This window comes from Dichomitus squalens (assembly GCF_000275845.1).
Source record: "Dichomitus squalens LYAD-421 SS1 unplaced genomic scaffold DICSQscaffold_69, whole genome shotgun sequence".
Taxonomy (NCBI): Eukaryota; Fungi; Basidiomycota; class Agaricomycetes; order Polyporales; family Polyporaceae; genus Dichomitus; species Dichomitus squalens.
In genome coordinates this window covers 145,974-161,261 of record NW_006766951.1, presented here as the reverse complement: position 1 = coordinate 161,261, position 15,288 = coordinate 145,974, and the positions used below count along the sequence as shown (strand labels likewise).

Sequence of the window (15,288 nt, the reverse complement as noted above, 5' to 3'; positions counted from 1 at the left end):
AAGCGGCAGCTTCGCGCCTCATCGCATTGTCAGTGACAGCGTCCATGATCTTCGCCACGTCGGCGAGCATGCTATGAGTAGCGACGAACGTGGTCGGTGAGCGCAGGTGGTTAGCGAGGAAGTCTTGGTCTATATCCTGAGGAGTGTCGTAATAACCTGTCATCCGAACCAGTGAGCTGCAGAATCGACGAGACGGTCCCAAGCGATCTCACCTTGGTCTTCAGATGCTGTGTACCCCTCATTGCTCTCGTCCGACTTGGGGGCATTCGGATACTGGAAGGACTCAAACCCGGCTATAATGCAGGTGTGGACATTCATCTCGTGGGCGACGTTGACACTCGTGGCTTGGCAGACAGATATCCAGAGCACTGGTGGTGAGAGCGTTAGTTCAAGTTTAAGAGGATGGAGGAGGAACCGTATGAGGGGTGGAGGCGGAGTTGACGTTGACCTCAGGTAGGTCGGCGATTACCGCATATGGGCGCCTACACTAGTTCCTTTGTTCGACAAAATCTCTGGCATCGTGCGCTCAGACTGGAAGGGGCAGGCTGATCTCAAAGCGTCTCGTATAACGATGCAGATATTGATAGTGCATCCTGGGACAAACCCAAATCCAGATATAAGTATTGAGTTCGGACGAGATAGGCCCATTCATAGCGCAACCTTCATCCGCGGATGTGCATTGGCGCCGCCGAGAATGATGTGCGTGCTGGATACATATGCAGCCGCTGGACTAGCAAGCAAACGCGCTGGAATAGTACAAGACGAGGTTCAGCGCCGGTGTAGGAGGATGATCCTTATCCTAGCGGGAGACACGTACTTGGAGGTCGTTGACGGATGACATGGCTATACCATGCAGAGAACGCTTTAGGCACTTACTACAGACTGTAGGTAGTCCGATCGGCAAGCGGTTTCACACCTTATATGTGTTCCTTTTCGATCTTCATATCACTCTGATCGAGCATCGGTTCCGCGCTGAGCATGAAATTTCCGTCCTCTACTGGACATCTCGATTTCCGTCATCTTCCTTCCGCAGAGCCGAGTGCTTCACTCCGAATATCGTCTTCGAGCATATGTGAGCCACCCAGGGGTCCTCCAGCGAGACGGATGCCGCCGTCCTGCGCTTTCTTGAGATGGGGCAACCGTCCCTCTTCGCCTAAATCGTCCGTTCCAGCAATGGCGTGGTGCTCTCCTTGATCAACCTGGCCTCCTGATCTTGGCAGAGGAAGCGGGGGAGGGTTTGAGCTCCGTCGAAGGTGACGACGCCAGCTCCAGTGCCGAGATGACGGCCGCGAACGCGGTCCTCGCACTCGACCTTCCCCCCCGCTTCCATTTGCAGTGAACACAGAAGGGGGCTGAGAACCCTGTGACGCCTCGTATGATGTCCGCGGCGTAGCGTGGTATGAAGGGAGCTCGAGGTGTGAGCGACGTGTGTGGTACGATGGCGGGATTGTAGACTCGGAAGTGAATAACGATTCTGCCTCTATGCTGTCGATGGTGTCCTCGCCGATCACCGGCGGGTCGGGCAGAGGGCGTTCTTCCCGACGTTCGTTGAACGAGTCCACAGGACTGCACCATTGGCTGTTACATCGATAATCAGCCTGATGTAGGTGATGATGACCTACCTCTGTGTTGACACGGGAATATCTCCTTCTCCAATGGGAAGCGCGGGGTCTGTTGGCGTATTGAAAATGAGGAGATCAGGGACCGGGGAGTGGGGTGCAGAAGGAAGAATGTTGGTCGCAAGAGAAGACTCCAGCGACGTCATCTGCGCAAGCGTTCCGTGGCTTCGAGTCGTTGAGTGGGCTCCAAGAGTTCGACTCGAAGCGAAATGAGGGTTCCCCACAGGGAGAAGGGGATCACGGCTAGACAGTTGCATCTGGTACAACGTGAGTTTTGGCTACTGTTACAACAATACACAGAGGACGACTTGCGTACCGCGGCACTCAGAGCCTCAATCCTTCCACGTAATCTTCTCCTCATGCGACGGGATTTGTACAACTCCCACATCCAACCCAGGGCGCACAGCGCCCACCCAACACCTAATGGAAACTCCGGCGTCAACGCAGGACGGTGATTCTGACGACGTAACATACCCATAATAGGGATCGCAATCGTAATGACAGTGCTGTCGAAATGACCGGACATTGAAGGATCGTGTGAGGGAGGCCACGGAGGGCAGGAGCAGGGGCAGAATCGAACAAGGCTAGTTGGCGCGCACAGTTAAGTACCGCAGCCCTTCTTGCATCGACGGGCCCCACGAAACTCGCAAGTAGGTACCGAAGCTGACAGACGGCCCCCAGGGCAATGATTCTTGGTCTGGATTCTATCAATGAGAAGTTCAACACTTTGTGATCTTTCTCCACGACGGCGTATCTTTGGAGCGGAGTCATCACTCAAAAGCAACGACTTGGGAAGGGTGTAGAGGGAAGTCAGAATGTAAACGGGTGGATGGATTGACTGCTGGAGTTTCATCCGTCACCGTCTAAAAGTGAGGATATAGATGTAATGCTGAGTCTGCATGTATCTGAAGAAGCGGGAGAGAGCAGCGTATCAGGTTCACTGACAGATGGGAGCATAGGAAAAAGATCGGACCTTCTACTAAATTCCATAAACAAATCAGGACAGAGCGTGTCCGGCAAGGTTTGATCAAGCTGCACAACACCACTGGCAGCGACTCGCAAGTGTGGCATGGACCTGCTGCTGTAGAATGTCTTTGCCGGGTCAGGGTAGGGCGAACGGCTAGTCATCGGCACTCACGTCGACGACAAGAGGATTGACTTGTAATACTGGTACTATGAAGCCATGGTCCATGGATGGGGCACTGCTTACGATGGCGTAATCTATTTCGGTGAGTATCATGGTATCATTCCAGGTGGTCCGCTAACACAACACATGCCAGCGGATCATCCCACGACCTCCTGCGATGTTCCTCGAGCTCGGGATGACGTCGCGCAAATGGGGGACTCGGAGCACAGCCCGCATGTCATAAATCCAAGGAATAAACAATCGACATTATAGTACATGGTCCAAATCAGTTCTACACGGACGCGTCAGCCGGCGCAACGAGAACATGAGAGGAAAGACGGAGACGTACTTCTGGTATCCGGAAGATCGTGATCTCCTGTTGCTTGAAGTACCGCCGGTTCTCCTCGTCGATGAGGACGAGGTTGAGGTAATATCGCGTGCTGAACTTCTTGTTTACGTCGCGGAACGTCGGCGTGAGATCGAAGCCCCCTAGGAACAGTCGTATCGGGATCGTCTCGCCTGTGTGACGAGATAGCAGTCAATATATGCGCATACATACACACAGCCCGCGAATAATCAAGATGGATAAACCCCGTGATAAGACATACCTCGAACGGGGGCACCGTCCATGATCTCGAACTTGGTGATCGTTTCGCTCTCGTTGTACTGGTTTGGTGGCGAGCCGGTCGTTTCGCGACGGATAATGGACAGCTCCATGTGCTTGATCTTGATACGCACGAGGAGGAAGTAGATCTTCCCGACAATGACGTCCTTCAAATGATATCTAAATGGACGTCAGCAACACGACGAAGCTACAGACTAAGCCGCAAAAGCACGCCGCAGACAACGAGGAGTGAGGAAACGCACTTTGATTTGTTGTACTCGAACTCAATGTGCAGACAATCCTCGATACCAACCTCCATCTTGATGGAGTTATTACTGTCTGGCGGCATGCGGTATGAGTGTACCCAGAGGTCCTTCTCCTTCGTGACGTCCGCTATTCTCCTTGAAATGGTCACCTTGATGAAGTACCTACAACAACAGAATCGCGACGCCTGAGTTCGGCGGAACCAGAGGGAGTGTAAATGGAAGTGTGTACCTCAACTTGACATTGATGCCCTGGTAGCTCTCGAACTGCTTCTCGACGTTCTTGAAGAGGAAATCGAAAGTCTGAGCCTGCCGCATCTCTCCTGGTGCCGCAAGCTCTTGTGATAATGATAGGAATTCATGGTGATGACCGCGGTCGTAGAAGAGCTCTGATCAAGCACCCTCAGAACGGACGAGTGGAAGACGATGGCGGTCTACGCACCAATACTACCCACGAACTCAACCTTGATTCCCTCATGCGCAAGCTTCTTCCCGTCTCGTACGCGTACCGTCACCTACGGGTCTTGTCAGACGAATTGGAGGCATATGCTGCGTTACTGCGCAGACGCGACCATGACGGGCGCGAACGGGGAACATACCTGACCGGAGACAGATTCGCCATCATAGTATACTGGACAAGATATCAACTTCTCCTTCTCCCCTTTAATGTCCACCTTTTTCCTGTCATCTTCACCCTCCAGTCGGATATCAACATCAACCGGGGACGCGAAGAAGTAGGCCGCCATGGGGTGAGATGCGAGGTCGTGAAGTGTTACTCTCGGGACAGTCGTCAAGTGCAAGGGGTGATAGTGGGCACTAGGTAGATTCACCGCAGCAAAAGTCGAGGGCACGCCCAAGTGTAAAGTGCGCCGACGGAGGACAGAACTGAGCTGAGCGTGCGTAGCGCGACGTCAGGACGTAGCGCCGAGGACACTAGGACCTCCCGTTTCGTGGAGATCGCAAACACTTGCAAATAAGGAGAGGAACCTCCGCATTCGAATCCATCTGACACACCAGTATCAAATCCTATTAGTCTCTACACATCTCTCAGCACTCGTCCCATGTTTGACATGGGCATTCATAAACACTAGCGTCGTGAACTCGACGTTGCCTACGAAATTGACCTGCGGCTATCGAGGTAGGCAGACATTGAACCAACAGTCAACAAGTTACCTGGACATCCCTTCCTCCCTCCCGTTTGCCCAATCGCTGGCTGATGTAATGGCTGTTATGCTGCCCTCGTCCACTCGTACTCGGGACTGACTTTGAGAACGGCCCGCCTATGTATTGTGGAGTGCCACCCAACCAAGCGGCTCTCGAGAACCATCAGGAGATCCATACTCCGACGAGGCTTCGTCGCTAGCCGAGGACTCTGCAGCTTTGCCCGGCTGGTACGGAAAGGCGCCCTACGAAACTCCTTCAACCGGCATGCATATCATAGGCTGCAGAGTGCTCTCCCGAAGATCTCGCCATGCTGAACGGACAAATGGCTGAAACAATGGACGAGGACGGGAGGTATAAAGGGGAGAGATTGAGACCCTCAGAGGCACCCTCAAGAACCTATCGCCACATCGTCCCAGTGCCCTGCTATCTCCCTAGTCCCCTCCAATCCCCCTGTTCACTTTCGAAGCACACCAATGGCCTCTCACTCTGATTGCGCGTCTCAGGGCGTTTGTGATCCAGCTATGTGAGTAATTTATCTTCGCGGCATACGCTAGCATGCACTGATTTGAGTCAAAGGCTGGCGCATCTGGCTCTCGTGCAGGACCCAATGACAGTCCTCTTCGACTTTGACGCGTGTAAGGTCCATAGTGGCCGCTTTCAAGGTCTCACAGCTCAGCATAACAGGACTTCCATCGGCGCGGATGCTCCTCTCCCCCGAGGGCTCGACGCACCTGTCCCCACCTCCTCTCCTCCCTTCGAGGTGAAGGCGTTCCTCGACTTCCCTCCTCATCCTGCCGTTCCTCCTCCTTCCGGCACTTTTGATCCTTTGGTGCTTGTGCGACTCCAGGATGAGCTGTGTTTATCTCAGGTGAACGCGGGGTTTCCCATCATCACCTTTCCGCCGGACAGTCAACATCGCGCTTCTTCCCGCTCGTCCACGTCGTCCAGCAACAGGCATGATGCTCCTCTTGCCTGTCATTCAGGCGAAGACTGCGAGCACACCGCCATCTCATGGTATGTCCTCGACCGGGTTCCTATCCCCCCCGCCTTGACAGACTACTCACCGCGTATCACACTATCACTCAGGTCCGACCTCTCCCTCTCTGATTACCTCACCTCCGAATGTACACCTGCGTGGCAAGGACGTGCTGGTGCCCAGTCGGACAGCTCTTCCGTCCCCGGCTACGTCGCGCCAAGCTCCATACGTTCTTCCGCCTCCACTTCTGCATGTCGACCACTTAAGCCGAGGAAGTCGCCCTGCTCCTTCCTTCCCGACAAGTACCAGCCCATCAAGCTTGGGCCCGGGGCCCACTCCTGTATCCGCTGCCCGATGCCCAACTGCGGGGCCGAGCTCGAGGACCGCGACGCGGCTTGGCGCGGGCACTTCAAACACAAACACCTCGACGACCTCTGCCTCATGCCGGGGTGCCGCGGGAACGACCCGTCGAAGTGTATCGCGTGCTGCCCGTTGCCGGCAGGTGGGTGTATGGCGCCGATGACGGTCGAGAGCGTCGGCCGCCACATCCTCAACGTGCACATCAAGGTCGCGTACGGCTGCCCGGTCTGTGGGAAGCAGAGTACGTGGCGAGAGTCGTCGTGTGCGCGCCACATCCGGAGTTGCTTGAAGAGACTCCAAGCGAAGGGGACACTGGGAGCTCGTGGTTGATCGTCGCTCCTGCCTCTTTCATACCTGTAATTGGCACGATTGTCTCATATTGTACGAAGACTGTAGGGATTATTTTGTTCTATTCTACATCATGCCCAATGGTAATCAATCAATCTGTCTGAAACTATGTTTAACGATATGTCTACACATTGTACATTTTGTGTGCCCGATATCCTCACCGTTGGCCAGTAGCTGTCATGGCTCACCAGCTGAGATGTGAACGTCCTGGGCTCAACCTACCAGCCACATGGGTAAGTCAGCGCGCGTCACACTTACGTCCCCCACGGTTCGGTGGTGTCCAACCATACCGTCTGCAGCCAATTGATCTATGATCTCTAAGTCAATAAGTATTGATGTTGTATGATAGATACAGGATTCAGGTAATACACAGGAAGTGTTGTGCACGGAAGGAGCGGTCAGCTGAAACCTGCTGTATACAATACGACTATATTGTTCGAGGTGAAACACCTTCAAGCATACTCGCACCGCCCAATCATGAAGGAGAGTATATTGCGCGATGTGAAGTGTAGATCGACGTCTCCCGTTGTCGCGACCTTGGGATGCTCTCAGCTTGCACCTTGAGAGCGATCGCTGGCCTTGCGGAGTTTGTCCGGGGTGATGCGGTGGATGGTATCCGAGATCCTCATCTTCGAGTTCGCAGAGGCCGCAATGGCGGCTGACCCTATGATGCTGGAGGCCGTCGAGTTTGACGGGGGCGGGAAGGGGCTCTCCTCAACTTCGCAGACAGTGCCGGGGGTAGGAAGCGTGCCGTTCGCAAAGTACGCACGCAGATGTTGCTTGGTGCATGTCGACTGGAGCGCTTGGGATGTGTGCTAGGATCGCAATTACAGTGAGCTTCTCTCTTCCTGAATTCCCGTGCTTGAAACTACTTACGCCCGGGCTATTCTGGATGAGCAGACCAGAAGAGTTAGCCAAGTATGAGTGGACGGCTTGGCCGTTGACGAGGGGCGTTACGGGGTCGTGCTACGTGCAGGTTATGTTCTAGCTTCGCTTTTAGGAGGGTTGAATAGGTAGAGATAGCACTCACAGTATTGGAGACGATCAAAATTGGATTGTTCAGCGTGTGGTTCCACGGGCCGAGGTACCGCTCTGGGGGAGTGACAGGCCAGTACTGACACCCAGAGTCGGGCTCGGCGACGAGGACAGAGAAGAAGAAGCGCGACACGCTTTGAAGCGCGGCGAGACCTGCGTCTACGACAGTCTCCGGCTTCAGCAGGCCGAACGGCTTCTGGTCGTTGCACGACACCGCGGAGCGCTCTAGGTCGACGAGGTCCTTCTCGTTGACAGCGTTGAGCATCGTCGAGCCATCACCCAACATCGCCTCTGCGAGTCCAAGCGCGATCTGCGGCCATCCAAGTGGGGCCTCGAGACCACCCTCGATGAAGAGGCGTGCGCGGCCGTTCGTGAGGATGCCCGGGAGTGTCGCGTTGGGTACCGCTAAGGGCGTCTCGTACAGACTGTCGATCCAGTCCTCCACACGGTTGAAAATATCGTTCGGATCTTCGTTCTCTTTCGTAGCCAGTGCACAGGCCGTCGGTCCGGCCTTTGCGCACTCTGAATAGAGAAGCTTGTATGTTGCATCGGTCGAGTTGAGCCATACGGGTAATTGCTGGTACGGAGCCTTGTTCGCCCACGAGTCGGCGTCGGCGACGCCATCGATGACGACGCGTCCAACGCGGTCCGGGAAGATATTGACGAGGTACTGGCCCATGACCGTCCCGTAGGAGAAGCCGTAGAAGTTGATCAACGAGTTGTTGCCTTCAAGTATGGTGTTGATGTAATCGATGTCGCGCACGACGGACGTCGTGCCCGCGTACTTTATCGTCTCGCCCATCGTCTGTGCGCAAACCTGGAACTGGGCTTGGTAGAGCGCGTTCGCATCCCGCTGGGTCTCTATGAGGTGATACCGGTTGAACGGATCCGTCAGGTTCGGTGAGACGTCATAGCCGCGATCGAGGACAGTATTCGCGATGAACGCCTGGCGAGAGCCGTTGCCTGTGAAGCACTTCGTTTGCGGCCTGACATGATCAATGATCAGGCACGGCGAGATGCGTATATTGCGAGCCTGACGTACTCGGACAGACCAATCCCACGCGGGTCGAAGCCGATAATGTCGTAGTCCTCACCAACCTGTGGGCCGTTCCATTGAGCGTCAAACATACGAACGAGATAATGTGGCCAGCACTTACGAACTCCTGGAAAGAAGCACCGAGCTGTGTTGCGAGATACACACCAGTGCCTCCAGGTCCTCCCGGGTTGAAGAAGACGGCGCCCTTGCGGGGTGAAGCCGTCGCGTTGTAGCGGCCGAGCGCGATCTTGGCGACACCGGCGCTGCTGTTTGTGTAGTCCAGTGGCACGCTGGAAACAATGTGGTGAGCACAGCTATCGCGTGTCACAATCTATAACACGAAAATTACACAGCGTATCCACACTCAGCTCCGGGAAGGGTGCTATTGTCGGTGCAATTGCCCCAGGATATGTCGCCAACGTTTCCCTGGACAGGTCCAACGGAAGCCGTGGAGCCAGCGAAGGCGAGGGCACCCCCAGCGAGGAGAGCCACGACGTTATGCTTCCAAGCCGCAGATGCGGCACGTTCTGCGATAGCCATTCGAATCTTGCGTAGGGATTATTCGGGAGTAGGACAGCAAGCTCTGCCTCGAGAGGACGTAGTCAAGAAGTAGGAGACCGCCCGCGCGAAGAAACAAGTACGTGGAACGAGTCAGCCGCGAACGAGAGACGAGAAGAAGAAGGGGGATAACGAAAACGGCTGATGAAATCCCCAAAGTGCGAGGTCGACCAAGAGCATGATACCGCACATATATACAGGGATCGGCCTACCCTAGCGCCAGCGCATGCAAACCCTCCGTCGCCGAGGGCTATGCGCTCTACCAGCGGGGATGCGCCGCGCGTGTCAGATCCCTAAGGCGTATTTGATTTTGAGACCCGTAGTTCACCGGAGGCGAAGTATGCGCATCTTGACGTTGTAGAATTCATATTTCTGCGGCTCTGCTGTTACCGACTATGGAGCAGTGCGTCACATAGCTTTGGGTCTCGCTGGTGTATCAACTATTAACGTGGCAGGCAAGCGTCGGGCGACGAGATGTGTGGACGGATGCGAAGGGTTGTGGTGAAAGCTGAAATCAGAATTGCCGTCGGGTATGCGCTCGGGAATCGCCGAACAATGAACTTTGCAGCTGTCCGCTCCGAAGTACTGACAACTAAGTATTAGCTTGCGTCCTGGCCAAAGCCACTCAAATTGTCATCTTGCTTCGCCACATTTAAGGGAGCACACCTCAGCGAAGCGCGAGCGATCGAAAATTGATTGAACTAGATAACATTGGTGGTATAGGGTGGTATGATGTGCGACAATAAAGAATGTGTACTACGATGATATAAGTGAGCTGTTTGGCAGCCTCACCAAGCAGCTCCCCGAGCGTCGCCAAATTCAAGCAGAACAGCACCGCGCGAGGACAGAAGGGCAAGAGCGTGAGGCAGGGGCCTTCGCAATAATGATAGGATTGCTTCAAGGGCAGAAGGTGATGGTGTAGTCAGCAGCGAGACCCGAGTCGCATGTCCACAGGGCAGTGCCAGAGGACTCGTCGTACGCGTACGCGTATGAGTTCGGGCAGTTGTTCTCTGCAAATATCGTCAGCTACCACGTTCTAGCGAAGATATGGAGAGGCAGAGAGATACGCACTGAAGTACGAGTAGTCCTGGACGCCGGAGGGCGGGCAGGTCGCGGCAGTGTTGTGGGTACCCGTGCAACAGTTAGGGTTGTTGGTCTGGTCACCGAGGCCGGCGACGCAAGCAGACTTGCAGCCGACGACCGCACCACTCGAATCAGTGGGGCCGGCGAGCTCAGCGGGACAGTTCGCATTAAGGTCAACGGGACAGTCCGCAACAGAACAGCCCTTGTCGTTATCAACACGGATGGGAATGTTGAAGCCGTCGACGAGCGAGACTGTATTCCGATGCGGTCAGTAACACGGCCACTGCACTGCAGAGTTGATCCTGGAAAACCTCACCATCGTACCAGTCCTGGTTGCCGTCGCCCTGGAAGGTGAACTCGGCAACGGTGGCGGGGGGTACACCGGTGCCTGTGTGGGCGTCGCACTCGAGGCCGCCGTTGCAGCCACCATCAGCGCAAGAGTTGGGGCCGGGGTTGGTGGAGAAGTCGCAGTCGCGACGACCCCAGATGCGGCCCGCCTTCCAGTTGTCCGGGACCGTGAAGGTGACGGTCTGGCCAGACGGCTGCTCCCAGCCGGTGGGCTGGTCGGGGACGGCAGTGCCGACGTTCAGGTCAGTGAACAGCTAGTCGCGTGGTGTGAGCACACGGGGTCCGATAAACTCCACAGAGATGAGCTAACGTACACCAGGCCAGATGGTGTAAGAGCACTTGTTGACGACCGTGAAAGTACGTGCAGTCGCGGTGGTGGCGAACGCAAGGGTGGCAGCGGCGGCAACGAAGCTCTTCATGGTGGCGGTACACTGGGGTACGAGCAGCGATGAGAGGGTGTGAACTGAAGAGAAAGAAATGAAGAGAAGGGAGATAATGATGGTCAGCCCAAAACCGGTCCCCTTTTAAACTTTCCGGTACCTTGTGAGACGCGCCCAACGTCAATCAAGGTCGACCACAGTTACGCAGAAGACGGACGAACATCCGAGGACACGCTTTCTGAGGTCAAGACACGCATGCTTCCCTAGTCAACGTTGGAGCCCCGAAACACATGATATCAACCCATTTTCCTGTTTGCATCTCCGCTGCAGAGGATACTCGTACTAAGTGAGTTGGAAAATGGGGTCAGGTTGACAGATGTGACGTACGAGGGCAACAAAGATCGGCACGGCCCGAGCTTTCGCGCCTATGAGTTGCTAAGGCGGGGGATGCGCATGGTCGCGGTGTCGTCGGCAAGGAGGAGAAGAGGCGGGCCCACACCCACGAGGCTCGCGAATGCCTGTGCCCTGCCAATTCCGGTCGTCGGCTCCGCCGCAGTGGGATACAGTTGTGAGATGCATGAACGCTTCACAGCCGCCGTCGTCCGGCACCAGCCGTTGATGCTGGGGTGTGGATGGCCATGTGGACACTTGAACACCCATCTTGCGCTGTGGAGCATCGAGCACACTGTGTAGAGGAATGTGATCAGCTCTGCCGCCTGTAGGATCTCGGTTATGCCCTGCAAGACTAAGAGGCTTTGAGGATCGACCCAGTTACAGCTGGAGGACCAATGCAACAAACTCGACTCTATAATATACTCCAAATATACCGAAAGCAGCGGGATCACTGGAGCGGTGCTCATATGCAGCTGCAGTTCTGGACTTGATCGGCAGTCCTTCATGACAACGTGAGGACTTCATAAGACAGAAACGCGCTCACGGATGATCTCATTAAGCCCGAAAGCACATGCAGAGTGGTTGCAGGAGAGTGCGATCGCCCCAGATCTGCCATCAATCCGTTAACGTTGGCTAGAAAGCTGTGCCATACGGATCGCCCGATGATAAGACGTCCACGTCAAGGTCCACTACATCTCTCTATGACTGTAGAGACCTGATAGCACTCCACGCGTCTAAGTATGCGACATGGAAATAGAGCTTCATCTAAGTGATCATTCTTGACGAACCAGCTGACCCGTGCAGAACCCAGTGAATGCTCTGATCTTAGTCCCAGTCCTGCACGGCAAAGCCCTCTACAGTCAGTCGGGATCCATGGACACTGTAGAGCCGAGAGATAGAAGATGCGCGGAAGCTCGGACGTACCGCCACATGCAGGTCACGGTCCACGAACAGATACTGGGAACAGTCCGCAGCAAGCCTATTGAAGAGGCGTGAGCTGCGATCTCGTTCCCAAGCGATCGGCGTTTCTTACGGGAAGCTCTAGCTTCATGCGGGAGTGGAGTGTGCAGTGGATACGAGCGCATGACTGAAACGGATCGTAGTCTGTCATAAGAACTGGGATCACAAGGACATAACGTGGATAATACCGACAGAAGTCCTCTACTTCGCTGAAAGTGTCTTGTGTCTGTTGGGGCCGTCCGTCTTGAAGGGCCTCATTCTATGTAGTGGCGGTACTGCTGTGAGTAAAATCAGGGTGAAGGGGATAGCGATTGAAATCAGCTTCGTCGCATGCTGAGGACTGCCTCTGTATATTGAGCTACCTGGTCACCGTACACTATGCGTCAGCGTGATCCGCTGGTCTATGTCTGAGGATGCAGGAGCAGAGTCTGTACATTTGGATGACTGCACTGGTTACCATTCCATCCCTCAGCGATCTTTGATTAGCTATGAGCATTCAGCGACTGAAGCAGGATAACGATGAGGTACTTACATGGCGATGTTTGCTGCGGTCAAGGCTAACGTGAATGAGTGCAAGAGCCTCATCAGGAAATGTAATCAGAAAATGTGTATCAGCTGTAGCGACATTATTATTCTGAAGTGATTATTGTGGATAGCATTCAGTAGGTTGGGACGACGGATGTGCGTACATACTGAGTCGGGGACGGGAGTCAATAGGCGCTCATACATATGGACATTGACGTTGATTGGTCCGGCGACTTAACTTGCCGAGCCGGGCTACAGGTACAGGCGGGCGACTACGAAAGTGCGGGGTAGACCACGACGTCCACCACCGAAGCAGCGTTCCAATGTCGGGAGAAAACAAGTTGGGTGTGTAGCAAGTCGCCCATTGAGCCGGGTCATATGATTAACTGAGCCAAATGGTAGACTTCTCGACCTCTGCCTTGTTCGGTGTCCGGGGGAAAGTAGGTACGTGCCATAGAATTCCCCCTTCCCTGCCCCAAAGAAATTAGCAAGCTGAAGAACATGCTTACAGCCGTCGTCACTGGTGGAGGCTCGGGAATTGGGAGTATGATTGCCTCAGCTTACGTTCAGAATGGAGCCAAAGTATACATTGCGTCTCGCAAGGAGCAGCAGCTCAAAGATGCGAGTACCATTTGAAGTTGATCCGGTCACGAAGGGAATGCTCATCATAGCTTTCGTTCACAGACAAGTGATGCACTCAACAAACAGGGACCAGGAAGTTGTCATTACGTAGTGGCGGATATCAGCGTGAGCGCTCGTCCTTTCGGCGCACATCTCGGCGGCGACTAATGCGTCGCATCCACGATGATCAATAGACGAAGGCCGGTTGCGATGCTCTTGCTAATGCTATCAAGGAGCGGGAGCCCAAGGTGCACATCCTAGTGAACAACTCAGGCACATCATGGGGTGCTCCATTCGACGAGTGAGCAATCATCTTGCGTTCTCACAAACGAGGAGCTCAATACGCAACATCGTAGTTTCCCAGAACAGGGTTGGGACAAGGTCATGGCGCTCAACGTGAAGAGCCCATTTTACGGTAAGCCATAGCGTTGCAACATAGCCAGGACATCTGACAACCGACCGACCTCTCCCCTTCTCAGTGACCTCATCGTAAGTTAGCGTGCTGGATACAGGCAGAGCGCGTGCTGACAACTGCAGCCCAGGCTCGCTCCGCTCCTCGCAAAGGACGCGACCTCCTTCGATCCCGGTCGCGTGATCAACATCTCGTCCGTGGCAAGCTTCATCACAGTCACGGAGGACGCGAAAGTCGCCGCTAAGGGTACTGGCACCTGGAGCTGTACGCCTAGCCTGCGCTTTCCAGATCCCGGCCACTACATAGTAGGCTGATTCGCTTGTCTACGTATTCAGATGGCGCGAGCAAGGCAGCGCTTAACCAGCTTACGGTGCTGTTGGCTACTACTCTTGCAAACAAGTACATCACCGTCAATACGATCTGCCCTGGGTAAGTCACCGGTAGGCCAAAGACAACGCGTTGCACTGAGTACGCTATGCGGTGTGCCCCGCAGCGTCTTCCCGTCCAAGATGACTGCGTTTGGCCTCAAACAACATGGAGAAGAGGGTCTTGCCGAGGGCAGTCCCTTCGGTAAGTAATCCATAGTGGGGACCATTGCATGCCTCACTTGAGCTCACTCGTTTACAGGACGCATCGGCCACCCAAGAGATATGGCTGGTGTCGGTACGTGTCGCTCGCAAACTTCCTACACCGGCGCTGAACCTTGCCTTGTCCCATGTCAGCACTATTTCTTGCTAGTCCGGCGGCAGCATATGTCTCCGGCACGCACATCATTCTCGACGGTGCCAATGCACATTCGCGGATGAAGGCTGCGCTATGAGTCGGTCCATTTCGTCCGGAAATAGGGTTCTCATAGGATGTACTATCACAATTCGCTATCTAAATCGTCATACGAGACAATCTGAAGCCATTCTCCCCTTTGGTCTGAGTTGCACGAGTAATCTTGTCGAACAAAGGAACGAATATGTAGGCGCCCATATGCGGTAATCGCCGACCTCGCTCAGGTCAACGTCAACTCCGCCTCCACCCCTCATACGGTTCCTCCTCCATCCTCTTAAACTTGAACTAACGCTCTCACCACCAGTGCTCTGGATATCTGTCTGCCAAGCCACGAGTGTCAACGTCGCCCACGAGATGAATGTCCACACCTGCATTATAGCCGGGTTTGAGTCCTTCCAGTATCCGAATGCCCCCAAGTCGGACGAGAGCAATGAGGGGTACACAGCATCTGAAGACCAAGGTGAGATCGCTTGGGACCGTCTCGTCGATTCTGCAGCTCACTGGTTCGGATGACAGGTTATTACGACACTCCTCAGGATATAGACCAAGACTTCCTCGCTAACCACCTGCGCTCACCGACCACGTTCGTCGCTACTCATAGCATGCTCGCCGACGTGGCGAAGATCATGGACGCTGTCACTGACAATGCGATGAGGCGCGAAGCTGCCGCTTCTCTCTTGAACGCCATAAGCAAGAC

General features: G+C 54.7%; 5 protein-coding genes across 5 annotated transcripts; 2 read left to right on the top strand and 3 right to left on the bottom strand.

Annotated features, from left to right (window-relative positions):
* Positions 1 to 2,950: 2,950 nt before the first annotated feature.
* DICSQDRAFT_112749 (vacuolar protein sorting-associated protein 26) lies at positions 2,951 to 4,513 on the bottom strand. The gene is made up of 7 exons (XM_007370519.1): positions 4,212 to 4,513; positions 4,055 to 4,127; positions 3,845 to 4,001; positions 3,613 to 3,777; positions 3,354 to 3,529; positions 3,095 to 3,264; positions 2,951 to 3,037 (listed from the first exon to the last, which is right to left on the bottom strand). Exons 1-7 carry the CDS (start codon positions 4,356 to 4,358, stop codon positions 3,032 to 3,034), a joined length of 894 nt encoding a protein of 297 aa, XP_007370581.1. The 5' UTR covers positions 4,359 to 4,513; the 3' UTR covers positions 2,951 to 3,031.
* A 736-nt stretch (positions 4,514 to 5,249) lies between these two features.
* DICSQDRAFT_129951 (uncharacterized protein) lies at positions 5,250 to 6,442 on the top strand (the record flags this gene model as incomplete). Its single annotated transcript, XM_007370518.1, has 3 exons — positions 5,250 to 5,299; positions 5,353 to 5,790; positions 5,863 to 6,442. The coding sequence occupies 3 exons, from the start codon at positions 5,250 to 5,252 to the stop codon at positions 6,440 to 6,442; spliced, it is 1,068 nt and encodes a 355-aa protein (XP_007370580.1).
* A 566-nt stretch (positions 6,443 to 7,008) lies between these two features.
* DICSQDRAFT_70940 (uncharacterized protein) lies at positions 7,009 to 8,835 on the bottom strand (the record flags this gene model as incomplete). The annotated part of the gene is made up of 5 exons (XM_007370517.1): positions 7,009 to 7,275; positions 7,337 to 7,426; positions 7,491 to 8,441; positions 8,534 to 8,593; positions 8,653 to 8,835. Coding segments are annotated over 5 exons (1,551 nt in total), but the record flags the coding sequence as incomplete, so codon positions are not given.
* Positions 8,836 to 9,805: 970 nt separating this feature from the next.
* On the bottom strand, positions 9,806 to 10,974 carry DICSQDRAFT_141057 (Osmotin thaumatin-like protein). Its single transcript, XM_007370516.1, has 4 exons — positions 10,835 to 10,974; positions 10,489 to 10,774; positions 10,161 to 10,424; positions 9,806 to 10,099 (listed from the first exon to the last, which is right to left on the bottom strand). Exons 1-4 carry the CDS (start codon positions 10,937 to 10,939, stop codon positions 9,987 to 9,989), a joined length of 768 nt encoding a protein of 255 aa, XP_007370578.1. The 5' UTR covers positions 10,940 to 10,974; the 3' UTR covers positions 9,806 to 9,986.
* Positions 10,975 to 13,085: 2,111 nt separating this feature from the next.
* DICSQDRAFT_141056 (rhamnolipids biosynthesis 3-oxoacyl-reductase) lies at positions 13,086 to 14,728 on the top strand. Its single transcript, XM_007370515.1, has 12 exons — positions 13,086 to 13,123; positions 13,181 to 13,222; positions 13,290 to 13,399; positions 13,463 to 13,525; positions 13,594 to 13,700; positions 13,756 to 13,814; positions 13,879 to 13,888; positions 13,942 to 14,075; positions 14,147 to 14,240; positions 14,305 to 14,381; positions 14,439 to 14,474; positions 14,534 to 14,728. Exons 1-12 carry the CDS (start codon positions 13,102 to 13,104, stop codon positions 14,629 to 14,631), a joined length of 852 nt encoding a protein of 283 aa, XP_007370577.1. The 5' UTR covers positions 13,086 to 13,101; the 3' UTR covers positions 14,632 to 14,728.
* Positions 14,729 to 15,288: the final 560 nt, after the last annotated feature.